Here is a 19017-nt window from a genome sequence, read left to right on the forward strand (position 1 = left end):
AATATATGTAAAAAACGAACAAACAAATATATTTGAGACGGATGAAATATATCTTACCCAAAAACTCTGACTAACTATTTTTGAGGACCATTTTAAGAGAACACAATTTAATTTACTATCAAAGTCTAATTTGACCTATAATTTATTGGATTATTTAATTTCATGTTGCATTTGTTTAAATTTATTGGTTGACAATGGGAATACCTCCAATATTAGTCTCAACTGTCAACGGTAAAGATAAAACACTAAATTTTTTTGATAAAGTCGAAACTCTAAATCAAATAACAATTGGATATTAATTGTATTCATATTATCATTGAATATTTATTCTATCTTCTAAAAGAGAATTTTTTACATTTTTTGTTGTTGAATTTGTGATTTGTTATGCTAGAATCATAAGTTAGAAGTCATTGTATCTTGATAGATGATTGTCATATCCCGTGAGTTTCGCGTGCGAGACAAATCCGTCTCAAGGACTGCAAGTTATCTCTTGTCTCGATTTCGAATTTATTAACATATTTTTTGAGTTTTGTTATCTTCAGTTTGCAGATTCTATTAAGGTGTTTTGGAGAAATCTATACCAATAATGTTGGATCCGAATGCACCAATCCATGTGTGCAACTTTCACATAACTAATCTCAAATGTCGTTAAATGCATCACGAATAATACGTAAAAAATGCATTAAATAACATTTTTATTTGGTTATATATATAATTTAACACATTATAGTTTTACATGTAACAAAATTTTGGATTTGAGAGGAAAATTTTGGATTTGAGAGGATAAAATTTGATATGTTTAAACAAAAAAGAATCATCATACACAAAAATTCTTATGAGATAGTCTCATGGATCAATTTTATGAGACATATCTTCTATTTAGGTCACTCGTGAAAAATTATTAATTTTTATTGTAAATATGAACATGGTTGACTAATCTCACGAATAAAAATCCGTGAAACCGTCTCGCAAAAGAGCTACTGTTTATCATAAAACGAATCATATAGTCGAAATCGTTCCAATCTAAGTATTACATACTCATAATATGCCGAGTTTTAATGAACCAAATCCATATGTTTCCCTCGATAAGGGAAAATAACTTGCAATCTATACATATCTATTATATATATAAATATGTGACTTTATATGTGAATTTCCATTTGTCTCCTTATTAATTGTTTGCTTTACATTAATTGCTTATTTTAAATGTGTCTTTTCATTCTCCTTATTCATATTTTAAATATGTGTGATTATTGATATTTAATTTTTTATGTTTACCCACATTATAATATGTTATTTTTATCCAATGATATTTTTTCATTATGTAAATTAGTATTTGGTTTTTTTATGCCTACCCACATTATAATATGTTATTTTTAATCCAATGATTTAGATTTTTTATTTATCTTTTCATTATGTAAATTAAATTAATTAATGTTTAGAAATAACTCATTATCGAATTGTAAATTTTCTTTGGAGTCTTATTAATTTTTTCATGTCCTCATGTGACAGTTTGCTAGAATTTATGTGTTTAAATTAAAGTTTTTTGCAACCAAATTTTTTTTTTGCGGTTTAAATTTATAAATTATTTAAATAAAACACGGTAAAAGATCGTTGCGATTTGAGCTGTCAATTTGGGTTGGGTCTGTTGATTTGGCATGCACCGCCAAACAGTTTATGTGAGTTGGGTTGAACTTTTGTCGACTCATTTAAAGGTGAGCCTAAATGAGCTCGCACGATTTATATTAAATATTTATATATATAATATTATCAATTTTCAATCATGAATTTTTGATATAAAATGAAAAATATCAGTTTGATTTCAAAATTGTGATGTTACTATCTTGTCCAAAAATTGTGGGTTGTTGAGACATTTTGGCAATCACTCAAAATTGAGTGTCAAAGTTGACATTTGAGTTGTATTTTTGGATTCCTGACAATATGTTCGTCAACATATTATTTTTAAGTTAGTTTTATCAGTATTGTGAGGGGTAAATATGTTTATTACAATATATAAATATTATCATCCCTTTAAATTAATATTCATTTTCATGTTTGACGTATTATGAGTCATGGTAAAATGAGGAATAATAAATTCAAACAAACGAATATACAAAGCGAAACCAGAATTATATGGTAGCGGAAATTAATATATAAATTTTTAGTGAATTTATCGATGTTAAGATGTATAACAAATCTTATATCATAATATATAAAATTTCAACCTTGTAAATGAAATAAATCAAACATATATGAAATATACAAAATTTTATTACATATACAATCAAGTAATTTATTATAATTGTATTTTATTCTACAAGAATTCTTGTCAAACTCAGTGATTGTGGATTTAAAATCTATTAAATCAGCAAACGAAAGAGCGTGTCAATTAAACTAATTGAGTAATCATGTATTATTGAATTTCCTAATTAATTTTTTATCTTGATAATTTGTTTCATTTAATATTTTAAATTATAAGACACTGTTACTATAACTAAATACACGTTTTTTTAAATGTTCATAAGGACTCAATCACTAACTCATATGGAAAAACATTTATCGGCATACTATATTAAAAACATTCTAATTAATTCAGCGTATTTCTTGAAAATTTTCTAATTAATTAATAAAAATTCATTTACAATAATCATATTTAATCTTTTTGAGCTAACACAATTTATTTTATAAGATATTCATCGCAATTCTTTTTTTATATGTTAATCTTTAAATCTGAATTAAGATGTATGTTGTTTTTCTAAAAGTTCTTAAATAATGATTTAATACATTTATTTGACACTTCAATATTAACATTTTAAAATATATTGATTTTATATTGTATGCGTGCAACACTTCTAATCATGATTATAAAAATTCTAAAAATCAATTAGGTAGAACATAAAAAATTACACAATTAATCAAAAGATATAAAATAAAAATTAAATAATTGTCTATTACATATAAACTACTAATACCGACTTCTAAAGATTGAAGTAGGTGAGAGTGGAGGCCACTATGTACTAAAAAAATAAAAAGTTAATGCTTGAATGAGTCACACTGCAAAGTTAGTGAACTAAAAACGAAGGACAAATTTGGTTAATGAAAATATTATAATGTGCTAAGTTGAATTAGACTCATATATATAAGTATCTCACTTGGTTTCACCTTATCTTTTGTCACTGTACAAAGCGAAAGTTTATGCACCGTAGTGTTCTACATTTTCTTAATTTGTCATCATCTATTGGTCTTTAAAGATATATTAGAATTTTTTTCAAACATCTAATCTTAAATGTGATCAATTAACCAAATAATTATTATACTTTGTATACAATAATAAATAGATTAATATATTTGAAGATAGAAAAATTAATGTATTGAGAAGAATAAAAAAAGAATGTTAGAATTAATACTATAATTATCTATTGTCAATATTAAATTTAACATCCTACATTTGAAAATGTGTTTATTGAGGTAAAGACTGTGATGATAAACTAAAAATAATAATTTATTTATCATTGTAACGTAATAATAATGTGATCGTTATTCGGAATCAGAAAATGATGTACTTTGAATTTTTTATTAAATTGTATAAACAATTCTTTCAATATTTTTAGTGGATAAACATGTTAAATATATTAAAATTAAATGGTAAAATTTAATGATGAATATGAATGTATTAATTCAACTTTCAATTTGAGTTTCGGGATTTTGTCAACTTTTCTGATTTTTCTTTTATTTTAAAATAAATAAAAAAAATTTCTCTACTATGTAGAATATCAAGTATATATTCTACTCAAATGTTTTATAAATTTATATGATATAGTAAAACGTTATTTGTATAAACTTATTGTTGGGTACAATAATTGATCATGTTGGGTAGAGTAATTGAAATGTTGTGCTTGAGCTGTTGTACTATTTAAAATATTTGATTTACACTGTTACCATAATCTATAGGTTTTGATAAAACAGTAAACGCTTTAGCTCACAATTGATATCAGAGCCAAGATCGCGACTTTGATCTTCATTGATTGCAATTGGTGCAATTATAGATTGTTTGGTACAATAATTGTCTACTATGGGTAGACGCTTGAGCTGTTGTATGATTTAAAGATTTGACTTGCACAGTTACCATCAGTTATAACTTTTGGTAAAGCGACAAACGCTCGATCCTATATTATTCGATTGTAAAACTAGAAGAAACATGTTGTATCAACTTTTAGTTTTGAATTGATCTTTTACATGTTACTCAGTTTTTAAATTTAGAAGCATTCTAGAGTTTTCAAATATTATTATATATTGAATTATAATTTATCTCTTTCAAATTAGATAAATATACAATAAAACTCATGTAATTATTATTAACAAAACATTTAAAAGAAATATTGGATTTGTCGATAATCAAAATAAGAAATAAACAAATTTTGATCCTTGAATGAGAAATAAGATATTTAAATAAAGTTATAATTGCCAAAATGAAATAATGCACTTACATGCATTTATCACTGTATTTTACAACTAAAATGTCAAAAAAAGTTTCCACGTATTATTTTTATATCATATTTAAAATAATTATGAATCCTAATTTTTATTATTTTGAGTTGGCCTTAATTATGAAAAATCATTGTGAATAAATTGAATTTGAAAATTCTTATATCTATGTATATCACATATTAATATATCAACCTAAGTCCAGGTAATAAAAAACTACAAAATGAACTTATTCATCTTCAATGTACACAAATTATATAGTAAAGATATATGACAATTAAGACAATGTATTAGAATATATGCTCGCATATAACAAAATATATAGACAAGAAAAACAATAAATAAAAATATTTTTCTAGATATAAATATTTTTTTATAACTTTTTACAATGAGTTGGAGAAGATAAAAGAGAAATTAAATATATACTATAAAGTTATATTTATCGTTCAAACTTTATAAATGCAATGAATTTTTCTCAAGATAAGGGTACACAAATGTTCTCGTTGAGATATTTAAATAATTAAAAAAAACTAAATATATTATTTTTCTAGAGGTAATACCGATATGACATTAGTAAATTGATTGTGCTAATTATACTTATGAGTTAATATGAAATATCAAAATAAGTGTCATAAGAGTCAGTAAAAAAATGATTTATTGTCAAAAATATTATTATTATAAATTGCAAATAAATGAAAACATTTAATCAATATTTATTTAAATCAATCCATCAGTACTTTTTATGTGATGATAGATTATTATACTAATTAGGGATGAGCATTCGGTCGATTCTGTTACCGAACAAACCGAACCGAATTAGTCATAACCGGACCGAACCAAAATATTTAGCAATAACCGAACCGATCGAATTAATTTTCATAACCGATGAAAATCGAACCGAATTAAAATCGGTTCATTCGGTTGGTGACCGAATTAACCGATTAGTTTTAAAAAAAAATTGTGATTTCACTTTAGTTATATATGTAATTTTTTTGAACGCTACAATCTACACAAATGTATAAAAACATAAAATCACATATATCACAAATTTTTCTTTAGAATTAGGGCTGATTTTAAAATTAAAAATATATATTAAAATTGATAAATACTAAAAATTCATTAAATAATAATATTTATTATATCGGTTAATTCGGTTAGCCGATTTCAAAATTTTGAAAACCGTAACCGAATCGATCGAATTAACCGATATAACCGATTTTTTTTTAATTTGAAAACCGAATTTTCGAATTGACTTGGTTCGGTCGATTAATTCGGTTTAACCGAAATTTTGCTAACCCCTAATAATAATGTGTAGTTTATATGTTATCAAGTATAAGTGTCTAATAAATTAAAGGTGACTAGGAAAGTAAAAACAATCAGTAGAAATTGTTGTCAATTTACATGAAAGAGAATAATAATCAAACAACATCGTAAATAAAAAATTACATATTATTGATTGTCAAAAAAGATAGTAATAATTGAATATTATAATAAAATATATGCATTATTAAGATAATATGACAAATAACAAAAGAAAACAATATGATTAAAAAATATGAGAAAAATTTTAGTAGTCCAAATCTTTTTTTAAAATTAAAAAAATATGTTTTTTTTCCAAATTAATTACATATGCTAATTAACACGAATTGTCAAAATTTACAATACTATTATCATTGTNAATAAAATGAATTAATTTCCATTAAATCGGAGGTGATTCTTTTAAGAAGGAGCTTCCCACACTGGATCGGAGCTCGTAGTCACCAGATAGGCTGTCATGGTTAAGAATACGATGGGAACAGGGGTCCTCAATTCGCAGTCGCATCATCGGCTTACCCACAATCTTCCGCCGCCGTGAATCCTATATTCTTGCTGGGATTTGACACGGATCTCTTACATCATTCATTTTGCTTCGGCCCTTTCCATTTTTGTCCGTAAAAGCATTGAACATTTCAATTTTTTGACTTGGGATTGCTCAAGATCGTGACTTTTGTTGAATAATACGCGTTTGTTATTGGTGTTTTTTTAGGGGAAAGAATCTTGGGGTAATCCTGGAACAATTTTGTTTCTTTGTCCCGTAGATTTTGACATTTTAACTTCTCTTCTTCCCATTCCTTGGTATTAATTGGACTGTTTCCTTGACAAGAAAGGGCCAACGTTGGGATCGTAAGGTAGATCCAAGAACGACGAAATTCGAGCTAATTGCTGTTGTTTGGGTGGAATAGTGGAGTGTGTATGGGTTGATGAAATGTGCAGAATAGAGGGTTGTCAGGAGAGCAATAGAAGGAGGAGACGTTGGGGGATAATGGGGATGAAACCGGCGGCATTTGGTGGGCAAAGATTGGAGAAACTGAGGAATAGTGGGGTGGTGTCACGGTCGAGAATCAAGCTCTGGATCATAAGGGCAACGACCACGGTTCTGCTGTGGACTTGCATTGTTCAGTTGACGGCGTTGGGTGAATCGTGGGGGCCTCTCGTGTTGAATGGATGGCCATCTTGCTTTTCACAAGAATCGGTTGCCTTGAATGCTTACTCATCGCCCGAGCTCCCCGTTAGAGTTCTTCCACCAAAGAGTTAGTATATCAAGGCTCTACTGTTCCGCGTTAGAATTCTTGGAATTATTTGTTGTTTAGAGGGCATAAAAGGAAGATGATTGATTAGTGCATATAATGTTTGGCAAAATTTTGGTAAAAAATGTTCTTCCGAGAGGTTTTTCTTTGTGGTTTTGGGTTATTAGATGCCTTATTGTATGCCTTGATTATTTTCTTTTTACAAATTTGAGTTATCTGTAAACTTGGATATCTTTAGTTTGTTGTTTATTGCTTGCTGTAGAGTATGTAGCACTTCTGTTACTTACTGCAAATCTGCTAGCTTCAGCGAAAAGATTTTAGTGCGAAATGTGTTTCGTTAGCTTAATTTGCTAACCATTCAAATTGTCCTTTTTGTTGGATGTTGCTTGTTCATATAGATGCTGTGTGGTGCTTTATAATTCTGCAAATTTTTGTTTGTCATGTGCTGCAGGCCTTGAGTCTTTGACCTTTTACCGAAATTGGATTTATATATATGTTTAAATGTTTGTTAGCTGGATATTGTTTTCATCAACGGTCATGTGCTTTTTTTGCGTGATATTACATTTTTAACAGCAGCTATCTCTTTTCCTCCATAATTATGGTATGTTAAATCTTCAATTTGAACTCGAATTTTCAACTTTAGGAGTTTACAAGAACAACGGCTACTTGATGGTTTCATGCAATGGAGGGCTCAATCAAATGAGGGCAGCGGTAGGTTGTTTTTGTATTATTAAATGACATATTGCCGCGTGTCAAAATATTTGATGTCTTGAGTTAGTTTACCAAATCAAATGGCTGACATTGTTATCATTTGCGAACAGATATGTGACATGGTAGCAATTGCAAGATATTTGAATGTTACCCTCATAGTTCCTGAACTCGATAGAACTTCCTTTTGGAATGATCCGAGGTTTGTCCAACTGATGAATAGTTCTTTTGAAATTTGATACTTTCCTCAAGCGTTTCAAGATTGTATTTGTCCATTCTAAACAAAATTGTCTGGATTGCTGCAGTGAGTTCCATGACATATTTGACATCGATCATTTTGTTACATCCCTGAGAGACGAAGTTCGGATACTTAAGGATCTACCAGCAAGGGTGAAGAAGAGAGTAGAACAAGGAATAATCTATAACATGCCCCCTATTAGTTGGTCTGACATCTCTTATTACCAGACTCAGGTCGGCAGGTTTTTTTTGGCATTTCTTTGATTCCATTTTTGTCACTCTTATGATTTATTGTTTTAAGTTATGTTTTTTCCCTTACATGCAGATTCTTCCTCTCATCCAGAAGTATAAAGTCGTACATCTGAACAGAACTGATGCTCGGCTAGCCAATAATGGCTTGCCTTTAGAGATTCAAAAGCTTCGTTGCCGTGTAAACTTTAATGTTTTGAAGTTTACGCCTGAAATAGAAGAATTGGGTAGAAAAGTTGTGAAATTGCTCAGGAAAAAAGGCCCTGTTTTGGTACTTCATCTCCGGTACGAAATGGATATGTTGGCCTTTTCTGGCTGTACTCAGGGTTGCAATACCGAGGAGGTGGAAGAGTTGACAAGAATGAGGTGCACCTTTTTCTGGGTATTTTTCTAGTATATAATCCGACATACAAACTAAATTTTAGTTCTCCTGCTAAATTATCCTTAAATTGTAGATATGCGTATCCCTGGTGGAAAGAGAAGATCATCGACTCCGATTTGAAAAGGAAAGACGGTCTCTGTCCTTTGACTCCAGAGGAAACTGCGCTAACATTAAGAGCGTTGGACATCGATCATAATATCCAGATTTACATAGCAGCTGGAGAAATATATGGCGGACAGAGAAGATTGCATAGTCTTGAATCATCTTATCCAAATTTGGTCAGTAGATGGTGCAGAAGCTATAGTTATAGGCCTTCTATGGGTTCACTATCTTGTATTGGTCTGATCTCTGATGTCTTTGTCGTCTTGTCTCAGGTCAGGAAGGAGACTCTATTGGAGCCATCAGATCTTAAATTTTTTCAAAACCACTCATCTCAAATGGCAGCGCTGGATTATCTTGTTTCGCTGCAAAGCGATATTTTTGTTCCTACTTATGATGGGAACATGGCTAAGGTCGTTGAAGGCCATCGCAGGTACTAATTCTGGTAAATTAGTTACCTTAGTTCCTTATCCACGAGAATGCTATGAATGCTCGCCTTAGTTTGGTACTTGCCTTGCCAGTAATGACACAGAAAAGTGCCATTCGGGAATCTTGGTTGGCCTATGAAGTATAATGTTTTTCTTTGCTCACGTCTGATTTTTTTTGCTTTCAGATATCTTGGGTACAAGAAAACAATTTTACTCGACCGAAAGCTGCTAGTCAATCTAATAGATCGATACAATTCAGGATTATTGAATTGGGACGAGTTCTCTGCTGCAGTTAAGGATGCTCACGCTGAACGCATGGGCAACCCAACCAAAAGGTTGGTAATTCCGGATAGACCTAAAGAAGAGGACTACTTCTATGCGAACCCATCCGAGTGTTTGCAACCGATGGATCAACATGAGCCCCTAAGTAGAATATTATGAAACCTTCTTTGATGTGTTTGATCAGAAAATACATGAAAGTTGTGTTGAAATCGGGGACACTAGTTCTCAACATGATCTTGAAGATATGGGTATTTTCTTCAAGTGTCTAGGGGGATGAGATGATTCTGAACGAACCGGGAGAGGGTTCGAATGGTGGTCCGATTGGTTCATGTTTTTGCATGTCAATAATACTGTTTGAATTCATGTATAGAATCTACCCTGTAATTGAAGGGGTTCATAAACTTGTCTGCTTTGTACACGGATTGATGCACAGATAGGTTTTGACTCATTGAAGCTTTATCACAATTCTTTCCTTCTGCTTTGTGACCTTTGTCTCTTATTCTCATCTTCAAATTTGTTTTGGATAAAGATAATTGGCAAGTACTAATATCTATATATTGAATTGGAAGTCTTGTTACTTTTTGTGTTCTATTTTACTTTAAATATTATCAAATAATTTTTTATTTTATATAATTATGAATATACCTAAATAGATATAAAAGAGAATTTTAAAAATATATTAAATGAGTAAATGTGATGTAAAATCAAGCGGTTCATGTAATAACATGATGAATGATGTATAATACATAAATGGTAAATTTATACATGAATAATAAAATAATGTGATTCTGATCATTTAAAGAAGTTAAGTTAATCATTTAATGAAACAAACATATGTAATTATTTAAGGGTTATTTATATTCACCTCTTTTATATTTTAACCATTTTACACTTATATTCTTTATCAAATGTAAAAATTATAACATGTCGAAAGAGGTTAGTATCAAATACATAAAGTGTAAGGAAGGCGAATGCAAATTACCCAACTATTTAATGTGTTATCTTTTGCACCAAATGATATAAGTAACAACTTAATATTTTTGTATAAACAAGAGAAAATAGTTAAAATGGTCATATAAATTTGTACATTTTATTTTTGGCCATATAAATTATGTTTTATTTTGGTTTTTAGTGTTTTTTCATGGAGTGCTAACGTGGCGTCATAAAATGATAACGTGACACCGAGAAATGCTGATGTGTTCGACAACAAATCATCTCTCAATAAAAAAAACTAAAACAAAAATATAACATAACTTACAGTACCAGAACCCAAAATTCGATATTTACATGATCAAAATATAAAATGGACAAATTTACATGGCCATTTTGACTATTATCGATATGGTCGAGAATGAGCAGAGGATACAAATTTGAGTTTTTTAAAAAAAGTCATTTTTCCCATTTTCAATAAATACATAAACCATTAATCACAACAGTTCTTCGTTGAAAATGTAGACTCACCATGCATGTATAATGCTGAAAGAAGGGCCTACGACAAAATATTGGAAACTTCATATTTAGAACTTGAAACAGAAAGAAGGGTTTGTCCATGTTACAACAAAATAGATACTACTAATAATAGCAGTAATGAAAATCATAATATTAAAGGTAGTATATAATGTGTGCTCGGAGAATCTGTGTATCCCCCAAGACTCCTGGGAAAAAATATATATAGATACACAAAAATACATGTACAGCAGCTCCTGATACAGTTAGGAGTTTCTCTCTGTCAAGATGGAAAAGGAAAATAAATAAAAGCACGAAAGAATATTACTGTACTGTTACACTTGCATTAGGATTCAGTTCAGATAGTTTTAAGCCTCTTTAAAGCTTGGCCAAATTCATCGCCGATACTTGCATCTCGTGGAACATCATCCTGCTGCAAAATGTGCAAGAATTCGAAAGTTTATGGGGTTGAAAAGAAGAGCAAAGCAGTAGGATGAGATAATTTTTGTTGCTAAGATTACGTGAATAAGGTGCCCAAGCACCTAACCTTGACAGTGGATGTGGAAGAATTAGCACCGTCAGATCTCTTTCCCAGATCAATCTGCACCGAGACGCTGGCCTGAGAAAGATCGATTCCCGATTCCTGCAACGCTAGTGTAATTGTACTCAACAACCTGTTGATACGATAAACTCATGAAGTTATCACCAAATCATAGAAGCCACACTATCACAACTAAGAGGCTCATTCCATCAAAAAAGACAGAAAGAACTAAAGAGGCTCACCTCTGTGAATAGGCACTTGAGATGCTGATAGTACCACTTTCAATGGCCAAATTCTGGTCTTTGAGCTTATCTCTGGTCCAGTAATCTGTACATGACCTGTTCTGAAGAACATGAGATGGGATCCATGATGTGGCTTTATTCATATCTGATGCATGTTGCGGTGAGAGCGGGGAAGCTACAGCGCTTGTTCTGCCTAAATTGAAGATGCTTGATTGCATTGGTAAATGAACTGGTGCTGCCTTAGAAGTCAATTCAGGTTGCTGAGCCTTCTCTTTGAATGTGGTAGCAGTGCTTGTGTCCGATTCAACTAAATTTTGTCCGTTGATTGGCATAGCAGGGGAGACTCGGATTTTATTCTCCTCAAACCTTGCAGCTAACGCTGATGCTGGGCCAGAATCAGTGTTCGCCCATAGTGAATGATCAATAACACCTTCACCCATATGACAGTTCCTCTGTTTACCAGTGAAATGAAATTACTATTTTAATTTGGTTGCAGATGTTAAGAGCATCGACAAGCAGATTCTTTCGTTCAAGCTATAGGCAAAGTGACTATTTTTTTCTTATTACAAATGCAACACTATATTAAGCATAGAACTCACAATCATCCGGATTACCTGAAAATTTTGTATCCGAGAAAGCAAAAAAATGCTATTTGGAAAATATAAGCTTACTCTTTGGATGATCTTGGATGTTTCGTGGTTCCAGACACTGTATGAACTTTCATGTTTGATTACTTTTTCTTGCAAGAACTGAATATACTCAATAACCTGCAAATATATTGTGAACTTCAATTTTGAAAGCCAAGAATCATATATATCTGATGTTAGAAGAAAATTTTATTTTAAGATCTGCTACCTCTAATAAGAACGATGCTTTGTCTCTCTTCTGGTCGCTATTAGGAACTATCTCCCTTAGGTTTTGAAATCTGAGTTACACGGAAAAATTATCATACAAACTAGAGTTAAAAATATGAATACATATTTGGATGCAAGCATGCTCATGTAGTTTGAGAGCTCGTAGACACGCCTGTCATTAATCTTGCTTCTCCTACGTTGCTCAGTTGCTGAGTGTTTCGAACGTGGTGTGTTAGGCTTCTGATCTATGGTCCTTGCTTCAGTTTTTACTGACAAATTAGCTGCGAAATTTTATCTAATCAGAAGTGCAAACACAAGCACTTGGCAGTCAATGACCAATATACAAAATAAAAGGAGACCTTTTGATTGAAATGAAGGCGCTTTCTTAATAATGAACTCTTTGTCGTCGTCGTCATCACACTCTTCATCATTTTTAGATGATCTTATCACATTCATGAAACAGTGGTTCTTCTGAGATGACGTTGGCCTATAAAATGACATCAAAAGTTCATAGAGGACTTTAAAAAGATGAAAAGTAAACAATATCTGTTCTTGATATCTAAAACATTTAAAAATATATGAAAATTGATAAACAAAAATTACTAACTGAGAAGATGAGAAAGAGCCCAAGGTTGCGGTGTTATGCTTATTGTTAGAAGATGATTGTGATGGCCTTTCCAACGCTGGTGTCCATTGCCCGCCCGCCATATTCAGACCTGCTTCTGTCAAACATTAAATCAATTTTGAGACAGAGGTCATGAAGGTTCAATTTTAAATTTCATCATTAGTACAACATGAAGACCACTGCAAACAGATAAAGAGACAATTCGCTGACATTCGGTTAGGCCAAGTACTAAAAAATTTAAACTTCAAGCTTGAGATAAGAGAAGTCTATCGCTTGACATAGAGAAAATTCTTAAAATCCATTCCACAGTTGAGATAACTTGCCACATATCAATGTTGAGGACAACGAAACTTTGAAAATGAAATTACAGCTTTCTGGTGGAATATAAATGGTAGCAGTTCTTGATCATGTAGCTGCATGACTTCTTGAGAAGCTTGAGGCTTGATTGTAAATGAAAAGATCTAACCCAAAACCGAAATCGTAATGCTGATCCTCAGGCCAAGCATTTTAGAGAACCTATTTATTACTAGGAAATTTCCAAGCGCTACCATGAGGGGCGGAGCTAGCGTTCTGATCAGGTTTAAGGGAGTAAAATTTTTAACCAACACTTTTCATAATGTTGGAAGGGTCACAAAAATACAATGCCAAGTTAAAATTGATTTTTTTTAAGGGTTTATCCACCATGGACTGCGTAAGGCAAAAAAATGTTTCTTGATACCATATTCGCATGCATGAACTAAGCTCTATTCAGTATTCCCACAGCAAGTGCCTATTATTCATTCCCGTATTCAGAATATAAACGGGTTACCTTGCAGAACATGTCTTTGTGCGGAAAAATTCTCCTTCCCTGTCTTTCCCTTTTTAACTGCAGATTCATCCCACAGTGTGAAACCACTCCCTATATGAGAACTGCTGTTTGAGTTTTCATCATTTCTTATGGCACTACTTGCCTGCATCGTATATAAGCTTCCTTCTCCTTCTAGCTTTAAACCTCTTTGGTTAAAATAAGAGATGCTGTATGTGCCAACTCCACCAGGAAGATGATGCTCCGCTGCTGGCGTTGGAAGCTTATCGACGACGCTCATTTCAACTTTGTTTTCCTCTTTTGTCCCATTCTTCCCCACCCGTTCCAGTGGTAGTAAAAAGTCATGTGTTTCAAGACAGCCACCTGCCATTTGTGATTATCGTGATGATGATTAAGCATAACAATAGGGAATATGTATGTGTGTGCATATATATATATTGAATTTATAAATCCATAATCTATCAATCCAGATGAAACCATATTACTTACCTAGCAATATATAAACTGAAGTTAGTGTTTCTTTTTCAGCATGATCTAGTCCAGTAAAGATTGAACACAAATTTGTTTTTAATATAAATTCCATATCCAAAATATGGTATATCCCAGCCAAATTCCTCGGTTCGATTCTACCGATGAAATACCATGATTACCAGTGATTCGAACATGATGGATCATGGAAGAAGAGACTAAAAAGAAATTGTCTAAAATGCCAAAACGGAGTGGAGCAGCTAAGTCCTAACCTCACCCTTTTCGGATTTGAAATGAAATGTAAGCCAAACCTATCAATGCCAATGGCCCACCCACGAACATAGAGGAGCCCAGATCTAACGTACGCCAATGGGGTCACGGGTACATTAACTGCGGCACTCGTGGGTTGCCATCAGACATTTCCTCTTCCCCACCCACAATCATGCAAATTTCACCAGTCCCCAATCTAGCAAATTGTTATCTGCGATTCAGGTTTTCTTTGTTCTTTCTTTCTTTATTTTATTTCTCCTCGCACGCCTTGAAATTTATATAAGAATAAAACGAAAAGAAAAAATCTAGAAAATATGCCTGGTCTATAAAGATCAACGCTAATCTACACAACTTCCAAGATAAACAGTGATTTTTCTGCTGGAATAAAATTTAAACAGATAAATTCTGATGGGATTTCTGCATGAGTGGAGATCAAATACTTTTACCCTGTTGAGGTGTTGGATCTTGCTGGACCGGTGGAGACGATGAGTACAGTGAAAGAAAATCATGGGTTGCCTTTCTACCTGTTCATGTAACAAAAATCATGTCTCAATCAGTTACACGAATCCATGATAAGAAAATCTCGGATATAATTTCTTCTTTTCTTTCATACACGAACAAAATGAAAAATAAATACCCTGATTCAGATTAAAACCAGAAGTTTTTGTTGAGAGATTCTTTGTTTACCTTCAGTTTCAAGAGCTCTGGGTCGAGGCAATTCCATGTGAAGCGAACCAAAATTCAGCTGAATTGCGGAGATTTTTTCAACCAGGTAACGGAAACGAATTCAAAATCCTTTCGAACGGGTAATTCAGAATTCAAACTTAACAGTGTGATTTAAATCAGATCCGTCTGCACGGTGGAGATCGTATTAGCATTGACGGTAAAAATTTCATGTGAACATATCGCCAAAAGAATTCAGCTCAAATCTCACATCGGGCAAATCAGTTCATTACTCCATTCCTTGTCCACTTCTTCACCAAATCTGCAGGCAAAGAACTCAACTGATATTCTCATAATTCAACTGAAAACACGTCACGTAGCCATTGAACCGCGAACAAAAGATCGGACAAAGCAGAAGAAAGGTCGAGAAAAAAAGAAAAGCTGGAGACAAAAAAAAGACGCATACCCAGAATCACAATTAAGGCGAATAACGCATAATTCAGCTCAGATTCTCCGAAATTCCCGAAATTTAAGATGAAAGCAATCCGAAGCAGGAACTTTCTCAGATTGCCGGTAGGCCCAGTTCGAAACAACACAATTCCCGAACACCCAGAAAAGGAGGAAATCGTGTTCGGTGGAAGAAGGTGAGAGAAACAGCGAGCGAACTCTCTCACTGAAACTTCTTCCTCCCGAAGATGGCGAGAATATTTTCCTCCATTATATATATATATATACACACACACACAGAAAAAGTCGAAGAACAGAGTTTTTGTTCCTCGTTCTCCGTTTTGGAGAGATGGGGTGGTTGCCGTTAGGAATTTAACGACGTTAGTTAACGGCGTTGGCGAATATTTTGGTGATCCCGATTAATACTCCTTATTTACTGAAGCTAAATCTTCTGGGAATCCGAGCATAAATTGCTTTGGGGTAATTATTATTATTAAATATTATATTTAATTATTTGTTTTTTCATATAAATTAAAAAAAATTCATGATCAATAAATTCTAAATATAAATATTTATTTGTTTTTTTACAGAAAATTAAAAAAATCATTAAAAAACAAATGTTATATTTTTTTATTTAATTCGTTAAAAAAATTATTACATTTTTTCCGATACGTAGTTAATATTAATATATTATTAAAAAATGTCATCGAATGTAAAAACTTGAGTACATATTTGAGATAATCGAAAAATTAAAAAAAAATCTTATATAAGATTTAGAATTTTTGATTGTTTGGAATAAAATTATATATTCATGAAAATTGATGTAAGGAGAATTTGATGTAAAAAAAGATAAAAATTTATTTTGATATTTTATAAAATATTTTTAAAAAAAATAATTTTTTGAAAGCTCATAGTTTCACATATAACATGCATATTTTTTCAATAAAATTTTACTTATAAAATTTTCAAATTGATTATTACTTTTAAACAATCTAGAATTCTTTCTAAAGGACTTTAATTCCAAGACAAAAACTTGTGTGAGACGGTCTCACGGGTCGTATTTTGTGAGACATATTTCTTATTTGGTTCATTCATGAAAAGTATTACTTTTTATGCTAAGATTATTACCTTTTATAGTGAATATCGGTAGGGTTAACTCGTCTCACAGATAAAGATTCTTAAGACCGTCTCATAAGAGACCTACTCTAATTCCAGTGCATTGTCGACCACCCTTGTCCCCTTCGATAAATACCTTCCCACCACCGTATGACTATTTTTTAATCTGGTGGTAGGATTTTCGAACTCATCTCAAATTTACGATCTTGATGTCAATTTAGTAACAAACATCGGTTAATGATACATATTTGAAGTGAAAATTAATACTTTGAATTCATCTCACAAAATTGACTTATGAGAGTTTCTCATAGTAGTTTATGCATTTCTTTTATATGATCTCAAACTAAGGCATTTAAAAATTCAAATTTGATTTAAACAACCGTGAGACTCATGATATAATTGAACATGCAATTCTACAAAAACAAAAGTTTTCGTGAAACGATTTCATGAATCAATTTTATGAGACATGTCATCTATTCACGTCACTTGTGAAAAAATATAATTTTTTTTTATAAATATGAATATAATTGACTCGTCTCATGAATAAATATATATATGACCGTCTTACAAGAGATCTACTTGTTTCTACGAAATAAATGACAATAGAGTATAATTACATTAGTTAATGGATAGGGTTAGCATATCACGTGGGGGAAGAGAAGTTGCATATGAAAGCTTTCTAAACAGTTGAACCCGTTGACATTAACAACAAAAATTTTAATACAAACACAATCATTGGATCACACATCCCATCATTTAATTTTACTATCTCATCCTTTTTTTTTGGGTAATAATAAAATATTATTTTTTGTTTTTGATTTAATTTTGTATCATACATAAATTCCCTAATCAAATTGTATCATGTTCACGGTAAACGTTAGATAATCAAGATGAGTGTTTTTGTACTCCAGGTAAATATATTCACGGGTTTTCCGTGACTCCGGACTCTACTAATTAAACTTTTAGGATCGACTTTTTGTCGATTAATTTTACCAAACGTTATAACTAATAATAATGATGTAACCTCGGTTTTTTAAACATTACAATAGCACGAGGTTCACAAATCTATCGTTCTCTTTACATAGACAGTTATAACATCCAGTTCAATCGAAATTTTAATTATTTCAAATTTTATGTCTTGTTCGCCACGTTGAAAAGTATAATATTTATTTATTATAACTAATAATAACAATGCAACTTCAATTTTTAAACAGTACAATACTATAAGTTTCACGTATATATCGTTCTCTTTACACATACAATTACTACATCTCGTTCAATTGAAATTTGGATTATCTCAGATTTTATGTCATGTTTGTTACGTTGAAAAGTATAATATTTGAATTATGAGTAGGTCTCTTGTGAGACGGTCTCACGAATCTTTATCTGTGAGACAGGTTAATCCTACCGATATTCACAATAAAAAGTAATACTCTTAGCATAAAAAGTAATAATTTTTAATGAATGACCCAAATAAAAGATATGTCTAACAAAATACGATCCGTGAGATCGTCTCGAACAAGTTTTTATCTTTAATTATATATGATAATAAAATTTATTATCATAGTTAATAAAAATTTGATATTGGTAGCAAAGGAAGTAAAGTCACGTGGCGCATGCCTTTTGAGTGTGAGTTGCATTGGCCTTTCAGCAAAACGCGGGACCTTCCTCACCCACGTGATCTTTCTTTTTATCATCTCTCTCCTCTATTCTATTTATATTTTTTTTAATAACAAATAAAATTAAATTAATAATATTTAAATTTGTATTTTTGGCCTTTTTTATATAACTGGAATTAGGGATGGCAATGGGCCGGAGCGGAAGTGGGAGCGAGTTTGCCATTCCCATCCCCATATCCGAATTCCATCCCCGCCCTCATCCCAGCTTTTTCGGGTTCGGGGATTCGGGTTCGGGGAATCCCCAAACCCGAAACTTCGGGGATCAACTTCCTATCCCCGCCCCCATCCCTGTTTCAAAAATATTAATATGGTAAGACGATGACGGATTCGGAGATTTTCTCAAACCAAAATTTATTATTATCTATTATTATTAGAGATAATATTAATATTAATATCAATATCAATATCAATATTAATAATAATA

The 19017-nt window shown here is 31.7% G+C and overlaps 2 protein-coding genes across 9 annotated transcripts; one reads left to right on the forward strand and one right to left on the reverse strand.

Annotated features, from left to right (window-relative positions):
- Positions 1-6191: 6191 nt before the first annotated feature.
- LOC140975604 (rhamnogalacturonan I rhamnosyltransferase 1-like) lies at positions 6192-9919 on the forward strand. Its single transcript, XM_073439403.1, has 8 exons — positions 6192-7055; positions 7696-7763; positions 7874-7962; positions 8066-8231; positions 8323-8612; positions 8702-8906; positions 9003-9160; positions 9341-9919. The coding sequence occupies exons 1-8, from the start codon at positions 6731-6733 to the stop codon at positions 9594-9596; spliced, it is 1557 nt and encodes a 518-aa protein (XP_073295504.1). The 5' UTR covers positions 6192-6730; the 3' UTR covers positions 9597-9919.
- Positions 9920-10937: 1018 nt separating this feature from the next.
- On the reverse strand, positions 10938-16108 carry LOC140975605 (transcription factor BIM1-like). 8 transcript variants are annotated; one of them, XM_073439405.1, is made up of 13 exons: positions 15818-16105; positions 15623-15673; positions 15376-15540; positions 15129-15212; positions 13954-14313; positions 13128-13242; positions 12880-13007; positions 12693-12801; positions 12522-12591; positions 12338-12433; positions 11667-12118; positions 11405-11557; positions 10938-11316 (listed from the first exon to the last, which is right to left on the reverse strand). In XM_073439405.1, the coding sequence occupies exons 3-13, from the start codon at positions 15410-15412 to the stop codon at positions 11262-11264; spliced, it is 1659 nt and encodes a 552-aa protein (XP_073295506.1). In that variant the 5' UTR covers positions 15413-15540; positions 15623-15673; positions 15818-16105; the 3' UTR covers positions 10938-11261. The 8 variants fall into 8 exon arrangements, with proteins under 8 accessions (XP_073295506.1, XP_073295509.1, XP_073295510.1 ...); XM_073439408.1 differs by having other exon boundaries at positions 13128-13236; positions 15376-15673; positions 15818-16108; XM_073439409.1 differs by having other exon boundaries at positions 10938-11313; positions 11431-11557; positions 15376-15673.
- Positions 16109-19017: the final 2909 nt, after the last annotated feature.

The sequence above is a fragment of the Primulina huaijiensis genome, chromosome 4 (assembly GCF_012295235.1).
Source record: "Primulina huaijiensis isolate GDHJ02 chromosome 4, ASM1229523v2, whole genome shotgun sequence".
NCBI classification, from domain to species: Eukaryota; Viridiplantae; Streptophyta; class Magnoliopsida; order Lamiales; family Gesneriaceae; genus Primulina; species Primulina huaijiensis.